The sequence below is a fragment of the Palaemon carinicauda genome, chromosome 3, assembly GCF_036898095.1.
Source record: "Palaemon carinicauda isolate YSFRI2023 chromosome 3, ASM3689809v2, whole genome shotgun sequence".
NCBI lineage: Eukaryota > Metazoa > Arthropoda > Malacostraca > Decapoda > Palaemonidae > Palaemon > Palaemon carinicauda.
In genome coordinates, this window is record NC_090727.1 from 157304484 (window position 1) to 157332227 (window position 27744).

The window sequence follows — 27744 nt, forward strand, 5'->3', positions numbered from 1 at the left end:
ATAACGTTGCCTTCTAGTCTGCTGCTTTTGCACCAGTGAAACCCTCACTGAGAGAACTTAGCTTTTCTCGGATATGGTCCCTGTAGATGAGAAAGTGCTTTTCTCCCTCCTTCTGATATTCCCTTGAGGACTCTGTCATTTGGAGAGGAGCCTTTAGCTGCGTAGCCTCCTATGGACTTTTATTTAAGCATAACATGCTTCCAGGGAAGGTAATGGTTCCACTTCAGTCGCTAACCCCGTCTGTTACCACACCTGCTCCCATAGACCTTGAGCTGTGTTGCAAGACATGCAGTCCAAGCTTAGTCCTTGTTAGAGGATTTTTTGTTTACGGAGTCAGTGTGTCACTGGGAAGACGTTCAACAACCAGCAGAAGTGACTTGTTGTGACGCAGTGCGGCAACCTCAGCAACCCGATAAGGAGTTGTCTATACGACCCAGACAGTCTAGACAGCTTCGGGTTGTCACTGTACTTCCTCGCTTCCCCATGGTTGACAGTTCACAGACTGTGCAGCAGTACCATGATCTTGTGTCCGGCTCCGTCAGACGACTGGCTTTTAAGAGCTCCCACAAGTCGTCGCTGTCTGGAGATTCTCAGATGGACTATGGATCTGACCAAGGAACTGGGCCTCCTGGTCAATTTTGAGGAGTCTCAGCTCGTCCCATCCCAGACCATTGTCTACCTGGGTATGGATCTTCAGAGTCGAGCTTTTCGGGCTTTTCCGTCGGCCCCAAGGATCTTCCAAGCCCTAGAATGCATCCAGAGCATGCTGAGAAGGAACCGATGCTCAGTCAGGTAGTGGATGAGTCTAACAGGGACACTTTCATCGCTGGCCCTGTTCATCGTGTTAGGGAGACTCCACCTCCCCCACCTTCAGTATCATCTAGCTGCTCACTGGATAAAGGACATGACGCTAGAGACGGTCTCAGTTCCTGTTTCCGAAGAGAGGAGGTCTTCTCTCGCGTGGTGTAAGAACAGCTTTCTTCTCAAGGAAGTCTACATTTGGCTGTTCAGAAACCCGACCGCCGTCTCCTCTCGGACGCATCAGACACGGGCTGGGGTGCGACTTTGGACGGACAGGAATGCTCGGGAACATGGAATCAGGAGCAAAGGACACTTCACATCAATTGCAAGTTGTTGGCGGTTCTTTTGGCCTTGATAAACTTCAAGTCCCTCCAGCTTAACAAGGTGGTGGAGGTGGACTCTGACAACACCACAGCCCTGGCTTACATCTTCAAGCAGGGAGGGACTCTTTCGTGGAAGTTGTTCTAGATCGCAAGGGACCTACTCATCTGGTCAAAAGATCGAAAGCTCACGCTGGTAACGAGGTTCATTCAGGGCGGTATGAATGTCATGGCAGATCGCCTCAGCCGGAAGGGTCAGGTCATCCCCACAGAGTGGACCCTTCACAAGAGTGTTTGCAGCAGACTTTGGGCCCTGTGGGGTCAGCCAACCATAGATCTGTTCGCTACCTCGATAACCTAGAGACTCCTGTTGTATTGTTCTCCGATTCCAGACCCAGCAGCAGTTCACGTGGATGCTTTTCTGCTGGATTGGTCCCATCTCGACCTGTATGCATTCCCGCCGTTCAAGATTGTCAACAGGGTACTTCAGAAGTTCTCCTCTCGCAAAGGGACACGGCTGACGTGGATTGGCTCCGTTCTGGCCCGCGAGAGAATGGTTCATAGAGGTACTGCAATGGCTGGTCGACATTCCCAGGACTCTTCCTCTAGGAGTGAACCTTCTACGTCAACCTCACGTAAAGAAGGTACACCCAAACCTCCACGCTCTTCGTCTGACTGCCTTCAGACTTTCGAAAGACTCTCAAGAGCTAGGGGCTTTTCGAAGGAGGCAGCCAGAGCGTTTGCCAGAGCAAGGAGAACATCCACTCTCAGAATCTATCAGTCTCAAGGGAAAGTCTTCCGTAGCTGGTACAAGACCAATGCAGTTTCCTCAACCAGTACCACTGTAACCCAGATTGCTGACTTCCTGTTACATCTAAGGAAAGTAAGATCCCTTTCAGCTCCTACGATCAAGGGTTACAGAAGTATGTTGGCAGCGGTTTTCCGCCACAGAGGCTTGGATCTTTCCACCAACAAAGATCTACAGGACCTCCCTAGGTCTTTTGAGACCTCAAAGGAACGTCGGTTGTCCACTCCAGGCTGGAATCTAGACGTGGTCCTAAGGTTCCTTATGTCATCAAGATTTGAACCTCTCCAATCAGCCTCTTTTTAGGACCTCACATTAAAAACTCTTTTCCTCGTGTGCTTGACAACAGCTAAAAGAGTAAGTGAGATCCACGCCTTCAGCAGGATCATTGTTTTCACATCTGAAACGACTACATGTTCCTTGCAGCACGGTTTTTGCTAAACGAGCTTCCTTCACGTCCTTGGCCTAAGTCGTTCGAGATCCCAAGCCTGTCCAACTTGGTGGGGAATGAACTGGAGAGAGTACTTTGCCCAGTTAGAGCTCTTAGGTACTATCTAAAAAGTTCTTAACCTTTACGAGGACAATCAGAAGCCTTATGGTGTGCTATCAAGAAACCTTCTTTCCCAAGTTCTAAGAACTCAGTTTCTTACTATTCAGGCTTCTGATTAGGGAAGCACATTCTCATCTGAAGGAAGAAGACCTTGCTTTGCTGAAGGTAAGGACACATGAAGTGGGAGCTGTGGCTACTTCAGTGGCCTTCAAACAGAGCCATTCTCTGCAGAGTATTATGGATGCAACCTATTGGAGAAGCAAGTCAGTGTTCGCATCATTCTATCTCAAAGATGTCCAGTCTCTTTACGAGTACTGCTACACCCTGGGACCATTCGTAGCAACGAATGCAGTAGTAGGCGAGGGCTCAGCCACTACATTCCCATAATCCCATAACCTTTTAACCTTTCTCTTGAATACTTTTTATGGGTTGTACGGTCGGCTAAGAAGCCTTCCACATCCTTGTTGATTTGGCGGGTGGTCAATTCTTTCTTGAGAAGCGCCGAGGTTAAAGGTTGTGATGAGGTCCTTTAGTATGGGTTGCAGCCCTTGATACTTCAGCACCTTAGAGTTGTTCAGCCTCCTAAGAGGAACGCTGCGCTCAGTAAGGAAGACGAATTTATTTAAGGCAGAGTAATGGCTCAAGTCGACTTCCTTACCAGGTACTTGTAATTTCATTGTTATTTTGAATAACTGATAATATGAAATACGGGATACTTAGCTTCTTGATATACATGTACACTGGTTTTCACCCACCCCCCTGGGTGTGAATCAGCTACATGATTATCGGGTAAGTTTAATATTGAAAAATGTTATTTTCATTAGTAAAATAAATTTTTGAATATACTTACCCGATAATCATGATTTAATTGACCCACCCTTCCTCCCCATAGAACCAGTGGACCGAGGAAAAATTGAGGTGGTGTCAACAAGAAGTACTGCAGTACCTGGCCACAGGTGGCGCTTGTGAGTACACCCCCCTCTTGTATAGCGATCGCTGGCGTATCCCTTCCGTAGAATTCTGTCGGGCAACGGAGTTGACAGCTACATGATTATCGGGTAAGTATATTCAAAAATTTATTTTACTAATGAAAATAACATTTTGCTAACTTGGGAGCCTTTGTAGTGGGTTTGGACTGATTGGGTGTAAAATTTCAAAAGTTGTGACTGAAAAATCACATATCAAAAAGGGATAACAAGAACACCACTTAACCCAAGGTTCTCCACCTAACCTAACCTAGGAGCTGTTTCCATACCTACATATATGTATTGCCCCTTAGACTGCCGTATCCTTTGCTTACTATAAGCCCAAGTCTCAACCCTGTGTTTACTTCCCAACTGGCTCCACTCCTGGCAAGGTAACACTAACTCATATTTCATAAATCACAAATCTATCGTCATTATATCGTTGTTCAAATAAAGATAAACAACTATTTCCCTCAATATAGAAAAATGCTTTAATAAGTAATAAAAAAATTTTTTTCTTGTCTTAACCAACTACATACATCCCCAAACTTGATCTTGCCTTGATAATGGATCTCAAAAATAGTGTGCAAGGGGAAGGGGGAGCCCCAAATCTAAGTAAAGACACGACATTTTAAGCCAGGTTATGTGGGGCAACCATAGTTTTCAATATTAAACTTACCCGATAATCATGTAGCTGTCAACTCCGTTGCCCGACAGAATTCTATGGAGGGATACGCCAGCTATCACAATACTAGAAGGGGGTGTATTTACCAGCGCCACCTGTGGCCAGGTACTCAAGTACTTCTTGTTGACACCTCCTCAATTATTCCTCTGTCGTGCTTCCGGCAAGACGTTCTGGGATACGCTTATGTTCTTGGAGTATTTTCACGACTTTGGTGAAGTATTTCTCTTTGATTTCGGCTGTCGCTTTACTGGAAACTTCTATATTAGCTTAGTTAGCTTTTGGAATTAATTTGATTTATTATGGTGACGTAGAGAGTATGAACTCTCGTTCACCTTTCAATGGCCGACCCTTCCCTTAGACGGAAGTGTTGGTGTCTAAGAGAGTATAGACTCTCTTTCTTAATTTTGCTTAACAAAAGTTATAGATTTATTTTATATCTCTCCGCCTCTTATAGGCCTCTTCGATTAACTTCCTTTTATTATAAACTTATTAAAATTAATTTTTATATTTGTTTATATTCGACCTTCCTAATAGTAGGCGGTCTTTTCTTGGTACCGAAGTTAATTAACATTGAGCCCGTCATTTCGGTTTTACCTGTTAACATATTATGCTATTTCCGACACAGAGTTTGAAAGAATTTCTTTGATAGTCTCGTACTGTTTTCAAAGTTGAACTAACGTTTTGTTTTGTCTCTGCAGTTGTTGACGTTCAGAACGTTCAACTTGCACTGTATCGTTACGATAGAGAAAGAATGTTCACGGTTTCACGTTACAGTAAGAGTAACCGTGTCTAGCGTTTTGTTCATTCTTTCTTAACTTAATGGTTTTGATCCTAATAAAGGAACTTTTCAGTTTTTCCTTTAACAATAATATGTTTTAACGATATATATGATTGGGCTCTTCTCTCAGGTTCTAAGTCAAGAGAGAGAGAGAGAGAGAGAGATAGAGACGGAGGGAGAAAGAGGATAAACGTTTCATTCAAGCCTGCCAGGCGTACGAGTAACGTCGTTATCGTTTTTGCTCTTCTCCCTAGTCTCTTTAGGGGAAGAAACTAAACGTTTCTAGAGTGATCTAGTGTTTAGTCTCTTTCCAGCCACTGAATTATCTTTCATTAGATTTTTCTGTTACTGTACATTGTAATTCTGTTTTCGCAATTACTAACTTTTGAGAAAGGATAGAATTGCGTGTTTCAGGTACAAACCACTTAAAGTTTCGAGTTCAGTGAAATAAGTGCAAACAGAAATCAAAGTGATAAGTGATTAGCGCAAAGTATGTCAGTGTTGTGCGTGAGGGTACTTTTGTGCGCGCCAGTCGTCCTCCCAGTCCGGGACCTCTTGCAAGCTCCCAAGCCCAGGGGAGAAGCAATGTCGAAGGGCAGAAGGGTTCAGCAGGCCTTGATCGGCGCACAGAAGTATCCTCGGTGGTTGTGGGCGTGTCTTACCGAGACCGTCACTCCCACCCGCAGACGATTGAGCCCTTATTTTGCTCGTCTGCAGAAGAAATTTAGGGGAGAAAACGCTGGTCTCAGGTCTCAAGACCTTTTAAACGTAAAGTCCAGACCTATGCCAGACGTACGAAGTTAGAGTTCACAGTCATTGGGTTAGCTCTGACTCTCCTCAGTCATCAGTTGAATGCACTCCGCCTAAGAGGAGTAAGGTTCTGCCACAACAGAGCTCGACTGTTAAGGCTTTACCTCAGCCTACTGTAGTTTCTGCCGACCCCAAGTGGACTCTACTACAGTCCATGCAAGCACTGCTTTCGGACTTGATGCGTGAGTGTCGGGCTGAGAGTGTTGCGCCTCCGCCTCCGCCTACACTCCCTCCGCCTATGCTCGCTCCGCCTGATCGCAGTACCACCTGCCAGGCGTACGATGTTGTGGACTCTACTACAGTCCATGCAAGCACAGCTTTCGGACTTGATGCGTGAGTGTCGGGCTGAGAGTGTTGCTCCTCCGCCTCCGCCTACACTCCCTCCGCCTACACTCGCTCCGCCTGATCGCAGTACCACCTGCCAGGCGTACGATGTTGTGGACTCTACTACAGTCCATGCAAGCACAGCTTTCGGACTTGATGCGTGAGTGTCGGGCTGAGAGTGTTGCTCCTCCGCCTCCGCCTACACTCCCTCCGCCTACGCTCGCGCCGCCTGATCGCAGTACCACCTGCCAGGCGTACGATGTTGAGCCACGTGCTGAGTTTGCTGTTCCCAGTGGTGTTCAGCCTCCGCCTTCCTTAAGGCAACCTTTACAATGGGATCAGGAGGATTATACCTCTCTTCCTCCGCCTCCACTTGCTGTTCCACCAGTGATGCAACACTCGGTTGAGGTACAACAACCTCTCCCGTCCATGAGTCAGTCTCCTCAGCTCTCGCTGCAGCGAGCTCAACTCTCCACAAGGCAAGCACCACAACACCTTAGCCTTGCGCCTCAGGAGCCTCAGCTTGCGAGACATTTACCTTGTTCTGCGCAGCCTCTTACTCATCGCGCTCCGCTCACACCACAGGAACTGGAACTTGCTACTCCGCTTCCGCCAACCGCTCAGCAAGCGCAACCCTTGGGTTCAACCACTCATGCTAGGAGTCAGCCTCCTCCACCCATGCGCCTTCCTTCTGCTTGTCTTTTATTCAGCCTTTGCAGACTGAGCCTCAGGTGTTCCCTCAACAGAGTCTTGAAGAGGAAACCACAACTATTGTTGTTCCAGCTCGTTCTGACTCTGCTGTTCAGCATACCTTACCTCCATTTTCAAACCATGGCAAAAATATGAATCATGAGTTATGAATGTAAGGTAAACATTATGTTGATTTTTAAACCCCATGCAAGCATGCATAAAGCACTCTAGCACTGGTCATGAATTTCTGAGAAATGTTAAACGCCATGCACACGCTCTGCTTTCCTTACAACAGGCTCTGCTTACAGCAGGCTCTGCTTACTACATGCTCAGCATACAGCATGCTCTGCATTCAGCATGCTCTGCATACAACATGCTCTGCATACAGCATGCTCTGCTTTCAGCATGCTCTGCATACAACATGCTCTACATACAGCATGCTCTGCATACAGCATACTCTGCATACATCATGCTCTGCATACCTTACCGCATGCTTCTCAGTCACACATCTTGGGTTGTTGCCAACTCACTAGACTGTCAAGCAGTTTCATAACGTTGCCTTCTAGTCTGCTGCTTTTGCACTAGTGAACCCTCACTCAGAGAACTTAGCTTTTCTAGGATAAGGTCCCTGTAGATGAGAAAGTTCTTTTCTCCCTCCTTCTGATATTCCCTTGAGGACTCTGTCATTTGGAGGGAGCCTTTAGCTGCATAACCTCTTATGGACTTTTATTTAAGCATAACATGCTTACAGGGAAGGTTATGGTTCCACTTCAGTCGCTAATCCCGTCTGTTACCACACCTGCTCCCATAGACCTTGAGCTGTGTTGCATGACATGCAGTCCAAGCTTAGTCCTTGTTAGAGGATTTTTTGTTACGGAGTCAATGTGTCACGGGGAAGACGTTCAACATCCAACAGAAGTGACTTGTTGTGACGCAGTGCGGCAACCTCAGCAACCCGTTAAGGAGTTGTCTGTACGACCCAGACAGTCTAGACAGATTCGGGTTGTCACTGTACTTCCTCGCTTGCCCATGATTGACAGTTCACAGACTGTGCAGCAGTATCATGATCTTGTGTCCGGCTCCGTCAGACGACTGGCTTTTAAGAGCTCCCACAAGTCGTCGCTGTCTAGAGTTTTTCAAATGGACTATGGATCTGACCAAGGAACTGGGCCTCCTGGTCAATTTTGAGGAGTCTCAGCTCGTTCCATCCCAGACCATTGTCTCCTTGGGTATGGATCTTCAGAGTCGAGCTTTTCGGACTTTTCCGTCGGCCCCAAGGATCTTCCAAGCCCTAGAATGCATCCAGAGCATGCTGAGAAGGAACCGATGCTCAGTCAGGTAGTGGATGAGTCTAACAGGGACACTTTCATCGCTGGCCCTGTTCATCGTGTTAGGGAGACTCCACCTCCCCTCCCTTCAGTATCATCTAGCTGCTCACTGGATAAAGGACATGACGCTAGAGACGGTCTCAGTTCCTGTTTCCGAAGAGAGGAGGTCTTCTCTCGCGTGGTGTAAGAACAGCTTTCTTCTCAAGGAAGGCTACCTTTGGCTGTTCAGAAACACGACCGCCGTCTCCTCTCGGACGCATCAGACACGGGCTGGGGTGCGACTTTGGACGGACAAGAATGCTCGGGAACATGGAATCAGGAGCAAAGGACACTTCACATCATTTGCAAGAAGTTGTTGGCGGTTATTCTGGCCTTGATAAACTTCAAGTCCCTCCAGCTTAACAAAGTGGTGGAGGTGGACTCTGACAACACCACAGCCCTGGCTTACATCTTCAAGCAGGGAGGGACTCTTTCGTGGAAGTTGTTCTAGATCGCAAGGGACCTACTCATCTGGTCTTTAGATCGAAAGCTAACTGGTAACGAGGTTCATTCAGGGCGGTATGAATGTCATGGCAGATCACCTCAGACGGAAGGGTCAGGTCATCCCCACAGAGTGGACCCTTCTCAAGAATGTTTGCAACAGACTTTGGGCCCTGTGGGGTCAGCCAACCATAGACCTGTTCACTACCTCGATAACCTAGAGACTCCTGTTGTATTGTTCTCCGATTCCAGACCCAGCAGCAGTTCACGTGGATGCTTTTCTGCTGGATTGGTTCCATCTCGACCTGTATGCATTCCCGCCGTTCAAGATTGTCAACAGAGGACTTCAGAAGTTCTCCTCTCACTAAGGGACACGGCTGACGTTGGTTGGCTCCGCTCTGGTCTGCGAGAGAATGGTTCTTAGAGGTACTGCAATGGCTGGTCGACATTCCCAGGACTCTTCCTCTAGGAGTGAACCTTCTAAGTCTACCTCACGTAAAGAAGGTACACCCAATCCTCCACGCTCTTCGTCTGACTGCCTTCAGACTTTCGAAAGACTCTCAAGAGCTAGGGGCTTTTCGAAGGAGGCAGCCAGAGCGATTGCCAAAGCAAGGAGAACATCCACTCTCAGAATCTATCAGTCTCAAGGGGAAGTCTTCCGTAGCTGGTACAAGACCAATGCAGTTTCCTCAACCAGTACCACTGTAACCCAGATTGCTGACTTCCTGTTATATCTAAGGAAAGTAAGATCCCTTTCAGCTCCTACGATCAAGGGTTACAGAAGTATGTTGGCAGCGGTTTTCCGCCACAGAGGCTTGGATCTTTCCACCAACAAAGATCTACAGGACCTCCCTAGGTCTTTTGAGACCTCAAAGGAACGTCGGTTGTCCACTCCAGGCTGGAATCTAGACGTGGTCCTAAGGTTCCTTATGTCATCAAGATTTGAACCTCTCCAATCAGCCTCTTTTTAGGACCTCACATTAAAAACTCTTTTCCTCGTGTGCTTGACAACAGCTAAAAGAGTAAGTGAGATCCACGCCTTCAGCAGGATCATTGTTTTCACATCTGAAACGACTACATGTTCCTTGCAGCTCGGTTTTTGCTAAACGAGCTTCCTTCACGTCCTTGGCCTAAGTCGTTCGAGATCCCAAGCCTGTCCAACTTGGTGGGGAATGATCTGAAAAGAGTACTTTGCCCAGTTAGAGCTCTTAGGTACTTTCTAAAAAGGTCTTAACCTTTACAAGGACAATCAGAAGCCTTATAGTGTGCTATCAAGAAACCTTCTTTTCCAAGTTCTAAGAACTCAGTTTCTTACTATTCAGGCTTCTGATTAGAGAAACACATTCTCGTCTGAAGGAAGAAGACCTTGCTTTGCTGAAGGTAAGGACACATGAAGTGGGAGCTGTGGCTACTTCAGTGGCCTTCAAACAGAGCCATTCTCTGCAGAGTGTTATGGATGCAACCTATTGGAGAAGCAAGTCAGTGTTCGCATCATTTTATCTCAAAGATGTCCAGTCTCTTTACGAGTACTGCTACACCCTGGGACCATTCGTAGCAACGAATGCAGTAGTAGGCGAGGGCTCAGCCACTACATTCCCATAATCCCATAACCTTTTAACCTTTCTCTTGAATACTTTTTATGGGTTGTACGGTCGGCTAAGAAGCCTTCCACATCCTTGTTGATTTGGCGGGTGGTCAATTCTTTCTTGAGAAGCGCCGAGGTTAAAAGTTGTGATGAGGTCCTTTAGTATGGATTGCAGCCCTGTATACTTTAGCACCTTTGAGTTGATTCAGCCTCCCAAGAGGAACGCTGCGCTCAGTAAGGAAGACGATCTTATTAAAGGCAGAGTAACGGTTCAAGTTGACTTCCTTACCAGGTACTTATTATTTCATTGTTATTGTGGATAACTGATTATATGAAATACGGGATACTTAGCTATCCTTTAGTCTTGTACACTGGTTTTTTCACCCACCCCCCTGGGTGTGAATCAGCTACATGATTATCGGGTAAGTTTAATATTGAAAAATGTTATTTTTATTAGTAAAATAAATTTTTGAATATACTTACCCGATAATCATGATTTAATCGACCCTCCCTTCCTCCCCATAGAGAACCAGTGGACCGAGGAATAATTGAGGAGGTGTCAACAAGAAGTACTTGAGTACCTGGCCACAGGTGGCGCTGGTAAATACACCCCCTTCTAGTATTGTGATAGCTGGCGTATCCCTCCATAGAATTCTGTCGGGCAACGGAGTTGACAGCTACATGATTATCGGGTAAGTATATTCAAAAATTTATTTTACTAATAAAAATAACATGTTACTACACTTCCCTTCAATTTTCGTATACCTCTTAATATTCTAGAAATTTTTTTACAGCTATGACCAGATTGTGGAATGATCTTCCTAATCTCGCAGTTTAATCAATGAAATTTCAGAAGTTCAAAATTGCACCAAATGTTTTTACGTTGAACAGACTGACATTAAATTTCTTCATAGTTTATACTGTATATGACAGAGCTATTTTAACATTGTTACTCATCATAATCCATTTGGTATAAATGACTATTGATTGTATGATACCAGATAATCAACAATCATTTAATTCAGTGTTTGATTCAAAATTATAAGATAATGAAGTTGAAATTCGTTTACAATATCTCATCATCTGATAACTCTTTTTGCTAGAGTAAAAATGTATTTTTCAATATTAATCTTACCCGATGATCATGTAGCTGTCAACTCTGTTGCCCGACAGAAATCTAAGGTCGGGATACGCCAGCGATCGCTATACAGGTGGGGGTGTACACAACAGCGCCATCTGTGAGCAGGTACTCAAGTACTTCTTGTCAACAAGAACTCAATTTTTCCTCTGTCGTGCCACAGGCAAGACCTACTAAATACGCCGTCCCTAACTGGATTTGTTTTCACAACGTTTTGGTGAAGTACACTATTCCAGTTTTGGGCTTTCGCTATGCAGGGGTTTTATCTTCATTTCAAAACTTGAACTCGTTTTGGATAGATTTAATTATGGTGACGAAGAGAGTATGGACTCTCTTTCACTTTTAAATGGCCGACCCTTCCCTTAGACGGAAGTGTTGGTGACGAAGAGAGTATGGACTCTCTTTCACTTTTAAATGACCGACCCTTCCCTTAGACGGAAGTGTGTTTAGGTTTTTGGTAATTTTGCTTAACAAGTTATAGATCTATTTATTTTATATCTCTCCGCCATTTATAGGCCTCTTCGATTAACTTTCCATTTATTATAAACTTATAAAATATTAATTTTTGTTTGTTTATATGCGACCTTTCCTAATAGTAGGCGGTCCTTACTTGGAACCGAAGTTAATTAACATTGAGCCCGTCATATCGTATTTCCTTTTAAGAATTTATACTTTTTTAATTTTAATGTTTTTGAAAGAATTTCTTTGATAGTCTTGTACTGTTTTCAAAGTTGAACTAACGTTTAGTTTAGTCTCCGCAGTTGTTGACGTTCAGAACGTTCAACATGCGCTCTATCGTTACGATAGAGAGAGAGTATTTCACGGTTTCACGTTGCAGTAAGAGTAAACCGATTCTAGCGTTTCATTCATTCTTTCTTAGCTTAAATGGTTTTAATTCTAATAAAGGAACTTTTTATTTGGGAAACCTTTCAGTTTTTTTCCTTTAACAAATAATATGTTTTAACGATATATAATTGGGCTCATCTCTCAGGTTCTAGGTCAAGAGAGAGAGAGAGAGATAGAGACGGAGGGAGAGAGAGGAGAATAAACGTTTCGTTCAAGCGGGTAACGTTGTTCTCGTTTTTTACTCTTCTCCCTAGTCGCTATAGGGGAAGAAGGTAAAACGTTTCTAGAGTTTTATTCTTGTTCCCAGGCTTTATGCGGTGAGAGATTTTAAACGTAGTTTATTTGATCTAGTGTTTAGTCTCTTTTCCAGCCACTGAATTCTTTATCTTTCATTATGTTTTTCTGTTGCATTGTAAAACTGTTCGCAATTACTACCTTTTAATGAAGGATAGGATTGCGTGTTTCAGGTACAATTCACTTAAAGTTTCGAGTTCAGTGAAATAAGTGCAAACAGAAAATCAAAAGTGATAAAGTGATATGCGCAAAGTGTTGCAGTGTTGCGTTCGAGGGTTCGTCTGTTCGTGCCAGTTGTTCACCTAGTCCGATACCCCTTACAAGCTCCCAAGCCCAGGGGAGAAGTAATGTCGAAGGACTTATGGGTTCCACAGGTCTTGATCGACGAACAGACGTTTCCCTCCGTGGTTTCGGGTGTATCTACACACGTTGCCGACGTGATCACCCCACCCACACAAAGACGAGAGAGGTGCGGAAGAGGTTTCTCGCAGAAACCATGGACCAAATCTTGCAGCTTTTAAGTGCAAGTCGGTCCCTTCCGCGCAAGTCCAACGGCCTAGGTGTAGCCACTGGGTCAGTTCGGACTCGCTGCAGTCTTCGACGACTGCACACCTTCCGAGAGAGGCAAGGTGGTACCGGCAACAGGCAGTAACTCCGTCTGTTGCCGCACCAGCTGTTTTAGACCCTCAGTCACAACGGACAGTAGCTCCGTTTGTTGCCTTCTTTTATAGACCCTAGTGGTCCATGCTGCAGATATGCAGTCTCAGCTTGCTTCCTTCATGCAGGAGTATCGTGCTGAGAAGGTTGACACTGCACCTGTTAACCTACAACCTGCCACGGTTGTGCGTTCAGCAGATACTGCGGCTGCCTGCTCCCACACTCCACCTGTGAGAGCTCCACCACCGATGCGCAGTCGACCCTGCCAGACGCATGTTCATGCTGCACCCTCCGTTGACATGCGTGAGCTACCGCATCAGCAGTGGGAAGGTGCTGTCAAGCTGCCGTGTTTTGCCACAATGCGGCATGCTCCGCAACCCACGGCAGTCCCTCCCACGCACCAGCACTCCGCTTTTGTTGTTGCCAGCTCCCACACTCCGACTGCGGAGAAGGTTGACGATGCACCCGTTGGCCTACAACCTGCCACGGTTGTGCGCCCGGCATGGCTGCCTGCTCCCACACTCTTGTTGTGAGAGCTCCTCCACCCATGCGCAGTCGACCCTGCCAGACGCATGCTGACTCCCACAGACACACGGAGCACTCCGTTGCCGTGCGTGAGCTACCACAAGCTGCCGTGTTTTGACACGGTGTGTCAGCCTCCGCAACCCACTGTGGTTACCGCCACTCGCCCGCAGCAGACTAGTCAGTCAGGAGTTGAGGCTTCCCCACACAGCTTTGGTTGTTGCCAGCTCACAGACTGTCAAGCAGTTACATGACGTTGCCTTCTGGTGTGCTACTAATACACCAGTGCTGTATGTCCTCACGCACCTGTTGGGGTTGACAGTTCAGTTTTTGACAGTTCACAGACTGTCAAGCAGTTTCATAACGTTGCGTTCTGGTCTGCTGCTCATGCACCAGTGAAACCCTCACTGAGATAACCTAGCTTTTCTCGGACATGGTTCCTGTAGATGAGAAAGTGCTGTTCTCCCTCCTTCTGATATTCCCTTGAGGACTCTGTCATTTGGAGAGGAGCCTTAAGCTGCTTAGCCTCCTATGGACTTTTATTAAAGCATAACATGCTTCCAGGGAGGGTAAATGGTTCCGCTTCAGTCGCTAACCCCGTCTGTTGCCACACCTGCTCCCATAGACCTTGGGCTTTGTTGCAAGACATGCAGTCCAAGCTTAGTCCTTGTTAGAGGATTTTTTACGGAGAAGAACCTTCTTGCCAACGACCTTCCTACCGGTTGGTTGTACGCCCTGTTGACGCTGGGGTATCCTACTCACGTCCGCCAGTTGAGATGGTTCCTCCACCGGTGCGACCCAGTGTGGGTTGCCAGTCGCACGTTGACGTTAAGCTACTCTCGGAGGTGGTTGTGGACGTTCAGTGTGTCACTGGGAAGACGTTCAACAACCAGCAGAGGTGACTTGTTGTGACGCAGTGCGGCAACCTCAGCAACCCGATAAGGGGTTGTCTGCACTACCCAGACAGTCTAGACAGTTTCGGGTTGTCGCTGTACTTCCTCGCATCCCCATGGTTGACAGTTCACAGACTGTGCGGCAGTACCATGATCTTGTATTCGGCTCCGTCACGCATCCACCAGTGCGACCGGATTCAGCGAGTCAGACGTTGCCCACTCCGTTGCCGTTTCCTCATCAGTTTCGGATGAGGAACCCTCTGATGAGGACATGGCTGAACAAGACGATCAACCCCCAGCCCTGCTATCCATCCAGAAGATGCTGAAGAAGGAACACGGCCCTGTCAGGCTGTGGATGAGTCTGGTTAGGACACTGTCATCCGTGGTTCAATTGGTGTCACTTGGAAGACTACACCTCCGTCCTCTTCGGTTTCATCTAGCTCTTCACTGGAAAAGGACAAGACGCTAGAAGCGGTCTCGATCCCGGTTTCCGGAAGATAAGTCTGGTCTGACTTGATGAAAGGACTTTATCAACCTTTTATAGGGTCTTCCCCTGACTGTTCAGACTCCCAACCACGTTCTCTTCTCAGACGCATCGGACGTAGGCTGGGGTGCGACCTTAGGCGGTAGGGAATGCTCGGGATTATGGAACTCGAGTCAAAGGACAATGCATTTTAACTGCAAGAAGCTTCTGGCAGTACGTCTGACCTGGAAAAGCTTCAGGTCTCTCCTTCAAGGCAAAGTAGTGGAGGTGAACACGGACAACTCACTGCTTTGATGTTCATCTCCTAGCAAGGAGGGACCTACTCTCTGACATGGTGCGAGTTCGCAAGTGACCTCCTCTCCTGTTCAACAGGTCTAGACTTTTCACTAGTAACAAGTTTCTTCCAAGGCAACTTGAATGTCTTAGCAGATTGTCTCAGTAGGAAGGGACAATAATTCCGACATATTGGACCCTCCACAAAGATGTATGCAAGAGACTTTGGGTCACCTGGGGCCAGCCAACCATAGATCTCTTCGCAACCTCGATGTCCAAGAGGCTCTCAATACTTTGCTCACCTATCCCGGACCCAGCAGTGGTTCTTTTAGATGCCTTTCTACTAGATTAGTCTCATCTAGATCTATATGCATTCCCTCCGTTTTAGATTGTCAACAAGGTACTGCAGTAGTTCGCCTCTCACGATGGGACAAAGTTGACACTAGTTGCTTCCCTCTGGCCCGCGAGAGAATAACTTACCGAGGTACTTCGATGGCTAGTAGACGTTCCCAGAACTCTTCCCCTAAGGGTGGACCTGCTACGTCTGCCACGCGTAAGAAGGTACTCCAAGGCCTCCACGCTCTTCGTCTCACTGCCTTCAGAGTATCGAAAGACTCTCGAGAACTAGAGGTTTTTCGAAGGAGGCAACCAGAGCGATTGTTAGAGCAAGGAGAACATCCACCCTTAGAGTCTACCAATCGAAGTGGGAAATCTTCCGAAACTGGTGCAAGTCAGTATCCGTATCCTCGACCAGTACCTCTGTAACTCAAATAGCTGACTTCCTCTTATATCTGAGGAAAGAGCGATCTCTTTCAGCTCCCACTTTCAAGGGTTACAGAAGCATGTTGGCATCAGTCTTCCGTCACAGAGGCTTAGATCTTTCCAACAATAAAGATCTCAGGACCTCCTTAAGTCTTTTGAGACCACGAAGGAGCGTCGTTTGGTTACACCTGGTTGGAATTTAGACGTGGTTCTAAGATTCCTTATGTTAGACAGGTTCGAACCACTTCAATCAGCCTCCCTGAAAGATCTCACCTTTAAGACTCTTTTCCTGATATGCTTAACCACAGCTAAAAGAGTCAGTGAGATTCATGCCTTCAGCAAGAACATCGGATTTTCATCCGAAACGGCTACATGTTCTACATCTTGGTTTTCTAGCCAAACACGAGCTGCCTTCTCGGCCTTGACCAATATCATTCGATATTCCTAACTTATCGTATGGTTGGAAATGAACTAGAAAGAGTATTATGTCCTGTAAGAGCTCTTAAGTTCTATTTTAAAAACCTTTACGAGGCCCGTCTGAAGCTTTATGGTGTTCAGTTAAGAATTCATCTTTGCCTATGTCAGAGAATTCTTTATCCTATTATTTTCAGACTGTTAATACGAGAAGCTCATTCCCTTCTGAATGAGGAAGACCAAGCTTGGCTGAAGGTAAGGACACACGAAGTTAGAGCTGTCACAACTTCCGTGACCTTTAAACAAAATAGATCTCTGCAAAATATATTCGACGCAACCTTTTGGAAAAGCTAATCAGTGTTTGCGTCTTTTATCTTAAGAATGTCCAGTCTCTTTACGAGAACTGCTACACTCTGGGACCATTCGTAGCAACGAGTGCAGTAGTGGTGGGGGCTCCACCACTACAATTCCCTAATTCCAGAACCTTTTTAATCTTTCTCTTGAAATATTTTTGGGTTGTCCGGAAGGCTAAGAAGCCTTCCGCATCCTGGTTGATTTGGCGGGTGGTCAAATTCTTTCTTGAGAAGCGCCTAGATTAGAGGTTGTGATGAGGTCCTTTAGTATGGGTTGCAGCCCTTCATACTTCAGCACCTAGGAGTCGCTCAGCATCCTAAGAGGATCGCTAGGCTCAGTAAGGAAGACGTACTTAAAAAGGCAGAGTAATGGTTCAAGTCGACTTCCTTACCAGGTACTTATTTATTTTATGTTTGTTATTTTTGAATAACTGCTAAAATGAGATACGGGATACTTAGCTTCTAATGTTAACATGTATGCTGGTCTCCACCCACCACCCTGGGTGTGAATCAGCTACATGATCATCGGGTAAGATTAATATTGAAAAATGTTATTTTCCTTAGTAAAATAAATTTTTGAATATACTTACCCGATGATCATGAATTTAAGGACCCTCCCTTCCTCCCCATAGAGAACCAGTGGACCGAGGAGAAAATTGAGTTCTTGTTGACAAGAAGTACTTGAGTACCTGCTCACAGATGGCGCTGTTGTGTACACCCCCACCTGTATAGCGATCGCTGGCGTATCCCGACCTTAGATTTCTGTCGGGTAACAGAGTTGACAGCTACATGATCATCGGGTAAGTATATTCAAAAATTTATTTTACTAAGGAAAATAACATTTTTCTTTTAAGAAGAAAGAGCAAATATATCATAAAAGGATAACATTAGGTGCATTTAACTTTAATCAGTATTTTATATTCAAGTATGAAATCTGAAAGATATTTTTATGAATAGAACTTACCTGGCAGTTATATATATATAGCTGAGTCTCTGACTGCGGCAGAATTTTATCGAAAATTGCGGCAACCGCCTTGTGGTGGTCGTGTGGTTAGATGGTTAACAACCCTTACAGGGCGGTACTTGGAATCATTCCCATTTTCTGTTCCTCAGATTATCTCTGCCGGCCGGATCGACAACATCGTCGGTCCGCCTTTCAGAGTTTTTCGGATCGCTTTCCCTTCATCTCCTTTTTGGACTTCGTTTTTGGTGAAGTACACTGTGTTGGGATTTGGCAATCGTGTTGTTTTTGTTTTTTGTCTTTTTTCCTTTATTATCATGAGTGAGAAAATTCATTATCGTGTTTGTGCGAATGATATTTGCAAGGTGAGGTTGCCGAAACTTTCGGTTGACCCTCACACTATCTGTATGGGTTGCAGGGGGTTTGAATGTGCTTTAGATAATAAGTGCAAGGAATGCGAGGTTTTAAGTGATAATGATTGGTTAGCTATGCATCGCTATGTGCGCAAACTTGAGATTGATAGAGTTAGAAAAGCTAAATCAAAGTCAAAGTCTGCTAGTGAGCCTAGCTTAGATTTATCTATTGACCCTTTGCTTGTAACCCCTTTGGAAGGTATTCCTTCCCCAAATGTAGTGACTCCTGCCCCTTCTACAGGACCTGTGCCTACGGATGACCCTGGGTATGCTAAATTAGCTGCTGAATTGGAGGCCATTAAAGCACAGTTGGAGGCCTTTAAAGGTAAGGGTGTAGGTGAAATTAGTGCTTGTGAAAGTGCAGTGGAGGTGGCGACTGATCGAATCTGTCATACCCCTAGGTCTAGACCTCTATCAAGCTCCCAGGACCAAGGGAGAAGGTACGTCGAAAGCCGAAAGGGGGTGAGAGGTGCTTATCCTCGGTCAGTCGTCGCCTCAGACAGTCCTGTTGCGATCTCCCAGGCTGCTCTTGACCGCCGTAGGAAAGGCGTGTCGGATACGTTTGTGTCTTCGCCTGATCGTTCTCCCAGACGTAATTGGCGTTACGAATCAAGACCAATGAAGAGAGGGTGGAACCGGGACGTGCAGTCTCGCTCTCCCTCTCCCGGTTCGAGTAGCAGAGACCCTGATCCTTCGGAAGACGATTTCGATGTTCCTGTTAAAAGGGCGAAACAGAGAGTCCTTAGCCCAGTTAATCCTGCTAGACTCCCTGCTTCTCCTGCCAGCGCTCCCAGTCAAGCCGTACGACAACTGCCGTCTTCGGCACCGCAAGAGCCAGCGGAGGTTGCTAAAGCTTTCATGGTTGTTATGCAGGAACAACTTTCATCGTTAGTTAAAGCTTTCAGCCACCCTTCTCAGTCCGTCAGACGTAAGGACGTCTCTTTGCCTGTTAAGAGATCTTCTTCTAAGAGAGATTTTAGTATCTCTCCCAAGAAAACTCTGCGCACTTCGTCGGCCGTACGACAACGTACACCCTCTTCATCGGCACGCTGCCAGGAATTTCCTTCCCCCCTCTCCCGCCGTCAGGAAGATACTGCCTCTCGTTCTCGGCGCCGTGGCGATTCCGTTTCCCTTTCGAAACACCTGGACGTTACTGCCTTATTTCTTAGGAAACAGGATGAATGCAGTCTGCATTTTCAAGGCGACGGCAGCCTGCATCTTCAGGACGCTTCCGCTTCTCGTCATCGTGACGATACCGCCTCTCGCCGACTGGATGTTAGCGGCGCTCGGCGCCAGGATTCAAACAGCTCTTGCTGCCAGACTGCTGGCAGCCCAACTCTTCGGGATGTTATCCTTGAGCAGGACCTCGAAGATATTTCGGAAGAGAAAGAAAAACCTGCCGCCTCTTAGCGATTACAAGGTTCTTTCTCTCTCTCTTTTGGAACTTTATGGGGAGGAATTTCAACCTTCGGCCCCTCCTTCTCCTCAGTCTCAATTTACCAGGAAGAAAGCTACTAAGTCTTCGGCCTTCATCAAAATGAGACTTTCAATTTCGGCCAGGAAAGCTCTTGCTAAAGTGGATGATTGGATGAAGGAACGGAGACAAGCTGTCAAGACCACCTTTTCTTTTCCACCGTCCCGGCTCGCTTCCAAGGCCGGTATGTGGTATGAGACAGGGGAACCTTTGGGGTTAGGAGTGCCTTCCTCCTCCCAAGGTGACTTCTCGGCTCTTGTGGACTCGGCAAGAAGGCATGCTTTAAACTCTGCCAAGGTGATGTGGTCCATGTCGGAGCTTGATCACCTCGTCAAGGGAATTTTCAGGGTTTTCGAGGTTTTCAGCTTCCTGGACTGGTCTCTCGGGACTCTGGCCAGGAAGTCTGAACTCCTGGAGGACACGAAGGACCTGACGAGTATCATGTCCTGCATGGACAAAGCTCTAAGGGATGGAGCTAATGAATTGGCTTCCCTTTTCTCAGCAGGGGTCTTAAAGAAGAGGGCCCTTTTGTGCTCCTTCACCTCTAGATCTGTGACTGTTGCCCAGAAGTCGGAGCTACTTTACGCCCCTTTTTCACGTCATCTTTTTCCTGAAGCTCTGGTCAGAGATATCTCCCTTTCTCTGGCTCAGAAGGCTACTCAGGACCTTTTGTCTCGGTCGGCTAGAAAGACCTTACCTGTTGCTCCTGCTCCTCTGAAGAAGGAGGAGAAGAAGTTTCAACAGCCCTTTCGGGGCAGGATCTCCTCGAGAGCGGATTTTAGGGGGAGAAGACAAGAGTCAGGGCCAAGGACCAGCAGGGGTGCGTTTAGGCCCCGGTCCAAAAAATGAGATGGAAGTCCTCCAGACACCAGTAGGGGCAAGACTGTCTCGTTTTTGGCAGTCTTGGGAAAGGAGAGGGGCGGACACCTGGTCCCTCTCAGTCGTCAAGGAAGGTTACAAGATCCCCTTTTTAAAGAAACCACCTCTCTCAGACTCTCCCCTGGCCTTAGTGGCTCAGTACACCGACGCGGGGAAACGAGAGGCTCTTCTGGAGCTAGTCGACCAGATGTTGGTCAAGGGAGCAATAGAGCCAGTTCAAGACCTCGCCTCCCCAGGCTTTTACAATCGCCTGTTTCTGGTTCCCAAGAACTCGGGTGGATGGAGACCAGTCCTAGATGTCAGCTCTCTGAACGCCTTCGTGGAGAAAACAAAGTTCTCCATGGAGACGACTCAGTCAGTGCTGGCTGCAGTTCGTCCAGGAGACTGGATGGTTTCTCTCGACCTGCAGGACGCCTATTTTCACGTCCCCATTCATCCGTCTTCGAGGAGATATCTGAGGTTTGTGTTCCAGGGCAAGTGCTTCCAGTTCAGGGCACTTTGCTTCGGTCTCAGCACAGCTCCCCAAGTTTTCACCAGACTTATGGCGAATGTGGCAGGCTGGTTACACCAGGAGGGGATAAGGGTCTCCTTCTATCTAGACGACTGGCTGATCCGGTCACAGTCGAAAGAGAAATGTCTGGAGGACCTAATGAAAACTTATACGATCACTCAGGACCTGGGACTCATCGTCAACTGGGGGAAGTCTCAGACCGAGCCGAATCAGACTATTCTCTATTTGGGGATAGTTCTGAATTCAGTTCTTTTTCAGGCTTCTCCCTCCCAGGAGAGGCAGACCAGGTGCCTGGACAAAGTCAAAGACTTTTTGAGGAAGCAGGAATGCTCAGCGAAGGAGTGGATGAGTCTGCTGGGAACTCTATCCTCCCTGGAGCAGTTTGTCCCTTTGGGGAGACTGCACCTAAGGCCTCTGCAACACTTCCTCGCAAAGGTTTGGAACAGAAAGATCCAGGAGGACACTTTTTCTTTTCCCATTCCGACAGAGATCAAGGATCTTTTAATGTGGTGGCTGGACCCAGCTCTGTTGGGAAAAGGGATCTCCTTGTTCAAGAAGAACCCCGACCTAGTGCTATTCTCAGACGCGTCCGAGTCAGGCTGGGGAGCAACACTAGGGAACAAAGAGGTCTCAGGTATTTGGGAAGGGAGTCAGGTCAGTTGGCATATCAACAGGAAGGAATTGATGGCCATTTTGTTAGGGCTCAAGGCCTTCAAAACCTCGGTGTCGGGAAAGACTGTGGAGATCAATTCCGACAACACCACAGCTCTTGCGTACATAAGGAAGCAAGGGGGAACTCGCTCCCTCTCCCTGTTCTCAACTGCGAGAGAGCTTCTCCTCTGGGCGAACGAGAACGAGACCCAGCTGTTGACAAGGTTTGTTCAAGGGCAGAGAAACATCAGGGCAGACATGCTCAGCAGGAGGGGACAGGTCCTTCCTACAGAGTGGACTCTCAACCCGCATGTCTGTCGGAGCCTCTGGAAGTTGTGGGGCAGACCAGTAATAGACCTTTTCGCCTCCGGTCTAAACAAGAGGATCCCCAACTACTGCTCCCTAGTCCCGGACGAGGAAGCTGTTGCAGTGGACGCCTTCTTGATGGATTGGACGGGGCTGAACATGTATGCCTTTCCCCCGTTCAAGATCATCAATCTGGTTGTCAGGAAGTTCGCTCTCCTCGATTCGGGACGAATGACCCTAGTGGCTCCATTCTGGCCTGCGAGGGAATGGTTCACCGAAGTGGTAGGGTTACTGATGGACTTTCCAAGAAGACTCCCGGCAAGTCCAGATCTTCTCAGACAACCCCACTTCGAGAGATTTCACCAAAACCCCCTTGCTCTCAATCTGACTGCCTTCAGACTGTCGAGAAGCTTGTTAGATCTCGAGGCTTTTCGGCACAAGCGGCGAAAGCTATTGCCAGGGCAAGGAGGATCTCTTCACAAATAGTCTACCAGTCAAAGTGGGAGACATTTAGAGCTTGGTGCAGGAGGCGCAAGGTTTCCTCGTCCTCTACCTCTCTGAGCCAGATTGCAGACTTTCTTTTGTACCTCAGGCAGGATGCTAAGCTGGCTGTATCTACCATTAAAGGATACAGGAGCATGCTCTCAACCGTCTTTAGGCATAGAGGCTTAGAGTTATCTCAGAATAAGGACTTGCAGGACCTCATTAGGTCTTTTGAGACAACGAAGCAGGTGCACTTAAGACCCCCTTCTTGGAACCTGGATGTGGTGCTTAAGTTTTTGTGCTCCAAGAAGTTTGAGCCTATCTCGCAAGCTTCTCTGCGAGATGTGACTAAGAAAACCCTCTTCCTTTTGTCTCTAGCGACTGCCAGGCGGATCAGCGAGGTCCAGGCAATCGAGAAGCGTGTAGGCTTCAGCCTAAATGGAGCGGTTTGTTCCTTGAGGTTCGACTTTCTCGCCAAGAATGAGAACCCTTCGAAACCCTGGCCTAGGACTTTTGAAGTCCCTAACCTCACGAATCTAGTAGGTCAGGAACAGGAAAGCCTCCTCTGCCCGGTTAGGGCTCTCAAGGCTTATTTGGCCCACACTAAGAGCGTGAGGGGTGCTTCCAACTCCTTATGGTGTTCAGTGAAGGATCCTCAAAAACCCCTGTCAAAGAACGCTTTGTCCTTTTTCCTGAGGGAAACTATTAGGGAAGCCCACCTCTTTTGTGAGGAAGAAAACTTCGCCCTGTTAAAAGTACGGGCTCACGAAGTAAGGGCCATTGCTGCTTCGCTGGCATACCGGAAAAATATGTCAGTTAAGCAGATCATGGACGCAACGTTCTGGAGGAGCAACTCTGTCTTCGCTTCTCATTACCTCAGAAAGGTAAGAGTGGACTATGACAAGTGTTATACCTTGGGCCCATACGTAGCTGCGGCTTCTGTATTAGGCAAAGGAGTTACTACCCCCACTCAACCTTAGTTTATGTACTTGTATATGGGTTTGTGTTTTTTATGGTTGTCTGAGGTCCTCGTCCTGTGGTACGGTTCCCTCAGTCCAGATAGATAGTTTATATCTATTTCTGCAAGGTTAGATGGTTAGCTTTAGTAAGGTTGCAGGTTTTTTTATATGGGAAGGTAGTTTTCTGAAGTCTAGTCAAGTTGTTGGTCCTACCCCTTTGACAGACTCGATTGAGTTGTTTGCAGCGTAGCAGGTCTACTCCTGGCTGAACACTCCTAAGGGAAAGCAACTCTAGAGGCAGTTACCTTTGAAGTCAGCTACCTTAGCAGGTAAGGAATCAAGGTGTTTGTTCTCCTACAACTCTTTTGTTGTTTCCCCAACTATGTTTTTTCTGTCTGTTTCCCTCCTCCAAATGTGTGAATCAGCTATATATATATAACTGCCAGGTAAGTTCTATTCATAAAAATGGAGTTTTTATGATAAAACAAAGTTTTATGAATACTTACCTGGCAGTTATATATATATTTTAAAGCCCACCCACCTCCCCTCAGGAGACAGGTCGGGCAAAGATAATCTGAGGAACAGAAAATGGGAATGATTCCAAGTACCACCCTGTAAGGGTTGTTAACCATCTAACCACACAACCACCACAAGGCGGTTGCCGTGATTTTCGATTAAATTCGGCCGCAGTCAGAGACTCGGCTATATATATATAACTGCCAGGTAAGTATTCATAAAACTTTGTTTTATCATAAAAACTCCATTTTCCTTGCCTATAAAAGCAAAAGACTCAATGTGTAGGAGGGGGACTTTTCTTTGGCTTTGGGAACGTAGATACTGTAGTAATTCCCGTCTCTGGAAGTCTGATACTTTTTTTTTCTTTTGTTTTTTGACAATTTTTTTGCCTTTTTTTCTGTGGTGTCATGTACAGTATCAATTAATTTCCATGTATAATTTTCTAATTTGTTACCAAATGTTTAACCATTTATAAATGAGTCGCAGATAGAGTCCAAACTGTATTTGTATGTATTACTGTTGCATTGTTTCAATTTATGGTGCTGATTATTTTTGTATCTTCCTTCACAGGTGAGAAGAGTGATGATAAAGACTCCCCAAATTATATCCCCTCAATATTTACTCACAAATGTACTCAGGACAAGAAAAGATTGAATAAAATTTATGGAAGAACTGCAAATAGGAAGCCAGGTAATGTAAAATGAAATATACAATACTGTACAGTATACTGTATCAATGTTGAGTTTTGAACGTCTACAACATGCTTATAGTCTTGGAGATTGCTATGTAGCACAGCGAGTGGTTGTGGTAGAGAATGTGAAGGTCAATACTTGTTCGTTCTGGTGCAAAAGCAAACCTTTTTCTGCCTTAAGTAAGAGATACTTCAGTACGACCTGGAAGGGTCAGTGAATCGTTAACAAGTTAGTCAAGTTACGACAGGTGGACAATTGTGATAGTCCTATTCTACTGCCTGTCTTAGGCAAGCCACTTTTTATTTTGGCCATTCTGTCAGAGTATGTGATCTTGATTCCCTTTGAATTTTGAAAACTGTGGGAGCTTTTTATTTTTCATTGGTTTGTTTGGTTCTCAACATGGATCACAAGCTTTGTGACATGCAGAAGTGCCATGAAAAAGGTAAGGCACATTGTAGGTTTATGTCAAAGGTAAGCATTGATCCCCATATAATTTGTAACTTTTGTATCGGCCATGGCTGTAGGTTGTGCTCATCCCAGCACTGAGGAAAGTTTGAGAAGATCCCAAAAATACTTTGCTGGCACCGTCTGAGTGTATTTTCCAAAAGTTGATGCCAAAGGATTTTTTTTCTAACTTTTTTCTTTTTCTCAGCCTGGACCCTCTGTTACCCCTACGGATACTCCTTGATCTTAGACCACGTTAGGGGATGGAAAACTCTTGAGATTCTGTCAGCACGAGGGGAAGTCTGTGTAGAAACCTCTGCCTATCCTCATTGAAGGATTTACATCTGCTTGGCCTTGAGCCTCATCTGTAATAACTAAAAACAACTTTGACATTAAATGTTTTTGCCCCTCTTTAGGACTTAAAAGTTCACCTTGCCTCAGCATTTAAAGGATCTCTTGGCTGTCACTGAGATGACTGCTGGCAGTGACTCCTTTGCTTCCCCAGTGAGTTCCGGTGTAGTAGTCTGTGAGGACAGTGGGAAAGGGGAAGATGAAGTGTGTTTGCTCCTCCTCTTCTTCCTCTACTAATTCCTCCCCCTCCTGATTCTGACACTCTTGCTCTATGGAAACAACCAGAAATTCCTTATAGTGTACTTTTTTTGTACGAGAGAGATATAGCAAGTGTTGGAAATAGTACACTAATGACACAAATATATCCCTAGAAATAATATTTGTTCTGACTCTAGATAAAAACCTTATGCTCTTTACATAGGAGTATTATTTGGTAATACTGTAGCTGAAATAGGCCATTAAAGTTTTTGTGAGTTGTAACTACCCTCCTCTAGTTAGTGGAGGGGGGGGGGTTAGCGGTGTTAACCCAACCACCCTGCTCACACAAGCACTAGTAAACAAACATCACTTTTTCATTTTGGCTTGGTAGAATGATGACATAGTCTTGCTCACCTGTAAAAACCTTTAAACAGATTCATGATTAAACGCTACTGGCCTAAAAATTTTAAAGTCCTTTTACTTTCAGAGCTACTTTCCTTTGGGCTTACGGGTTTCCCGTGCAAGCCAAGGTAGCAGGAGGTATTGCGATTGTGCATGCGATGGGAGCAGACATACTCACGGGGGTTGAATTTTCCCCCTGAGGTTCTGAAGATCTTTGACCCAAAGATTCTTGCGCCCACTCAACTGTTTTGGCCTCACCTTCTGGTCGCCTCGACATTTGCTCTCCTTGGGCGGGCAGGCGCAAGCAGTTGCTGACAAGTACTCCTCAATGACTTGTCCGGTAACCCTGTCGGGAGAACCCAGATATAAGCTTTGGCTACGTTTCACAGGTAACACTCGATGTTGACCTTCATCTTACAGTTCGGCTGATAGACAGGAAGCAGAGAATGCTGCCTGGAGGCCCACCTCCAGTGGTTGGATACCTTTCCTTTCCCAGGGAAAGTTAACCTTCACCAGGTGTTGGGCAGCTTTCCCTCCTGAGGGAAGGTTACCCTCCACCAGCCACTGTCCAGCAATCTTCCCACTTGCAGGGAGAATTTTCGATGGGTTGGTCGCCTTTCCCGCCTGCGGAAGAGACTGCCTTCACCTTGGTGTTTTCTCCCTCGGGGGATTCCTCTGATGGGAATTGGATTTGTTTATGCGCCGCCCTTGCTCTTTGGAGCAAAACCCTTCTGAGCCTGACGACTGCTTGCAGTTCCTGTTCATTGCTGCCGTACCCTCTGGGTACCAAACGAGTTTCATTTGCAACTTCCCTTTTGGGTCTTTGCTGCAGACAGTGATGACTGCTGATCTCTTGTGAATGCCGCCTCTCCCATCAACGAGTCCCGTAGGCTTTAACTCTTTGGTGTTACTGCCAACATCGTGCCTTTGGGACCTGTGCCTCATGGTTTCCACCTCTTATGAGGGAGAAACTACTTGTAGGCTATAATTTTTTGTGGTTATTTCGTACCTTTTGCCTCTTTGGGCAAAACAAAGCTCAAGGAGCTTTGTGAGGCCAAGCCCTTTGGGGCTTCATGGTTTCAGCCTCTTATGATGGAGAAACGACTGGTCTTCAAGTCCAGCACAGCCTTTTTTGTTCCCTTCCAAGGGGATGACAAGACTACTCGTCAACCCACTGTGGGGTGTTAGGATGAGCATAAGTACTTCGCGTAAACCTTAGTTTCATAGAGAAGTCATGCACAGTATTGCATACCCGTCTACCTGCCTGATGAAGGTTTGCGAGGAACCCTGGTTGCTTGCTTTAGTACCCAATGTGAGTTTGCGAGACCCTATTTGCAAGAGCTTCAGTTTACTGTACTGTTGCCGCATCCCTATTCGCCAGAGCTTCAGTTTACTGTTGCCGCTAATGCGCGCTACTGAGGTAGCGCACAAATCATCCGCTAACTGATGCCTCAAATGCACACTATCTCAGTAGCATGCAGAGCTTCAGGTTATTGTTGCCACAAGCGTCAGTAGCGTGCACTTACTCACATCACCTGTATCCATCCTTACAGGTAAGATTCAATTCTCACCACCAACGTTCGCCAATATTCGCCAACGCTCATTAGCGTTTGCAAGTACTCGCTGGCAAGCCTGAACAAACCTGCCTAGCATGTGTGTTCTTTGCGTTCTGGGCCAACAAATCCTTACATGTGAGACTATGCTTCTTCATGGGGAACTCCCTTCCCTGAGGAGGTTTACACTACTA

General features: G+C 46.4%; 1 protein-coding gene across 1 annotated transcript in view; it reads left to right on the forward strand.

The window, feature by feature from the left end:
• Positions 1-27744, forward strand: part of LOC137638712 (uncharacterized) — a 68745-nt gene that overhangs the window by 11720 nt on the left and 29281 nt on the right. The window contains exon 2 of the mRNA XM_068371033.1: positions 24481-24600. Within this exon, the coding sequence (XP_068227134.1) occupies positions 24481-24600 (120 nt within the window). The remainder of the gene's footprint in view (positions 1-24480; positions 24601-27744) is intronic.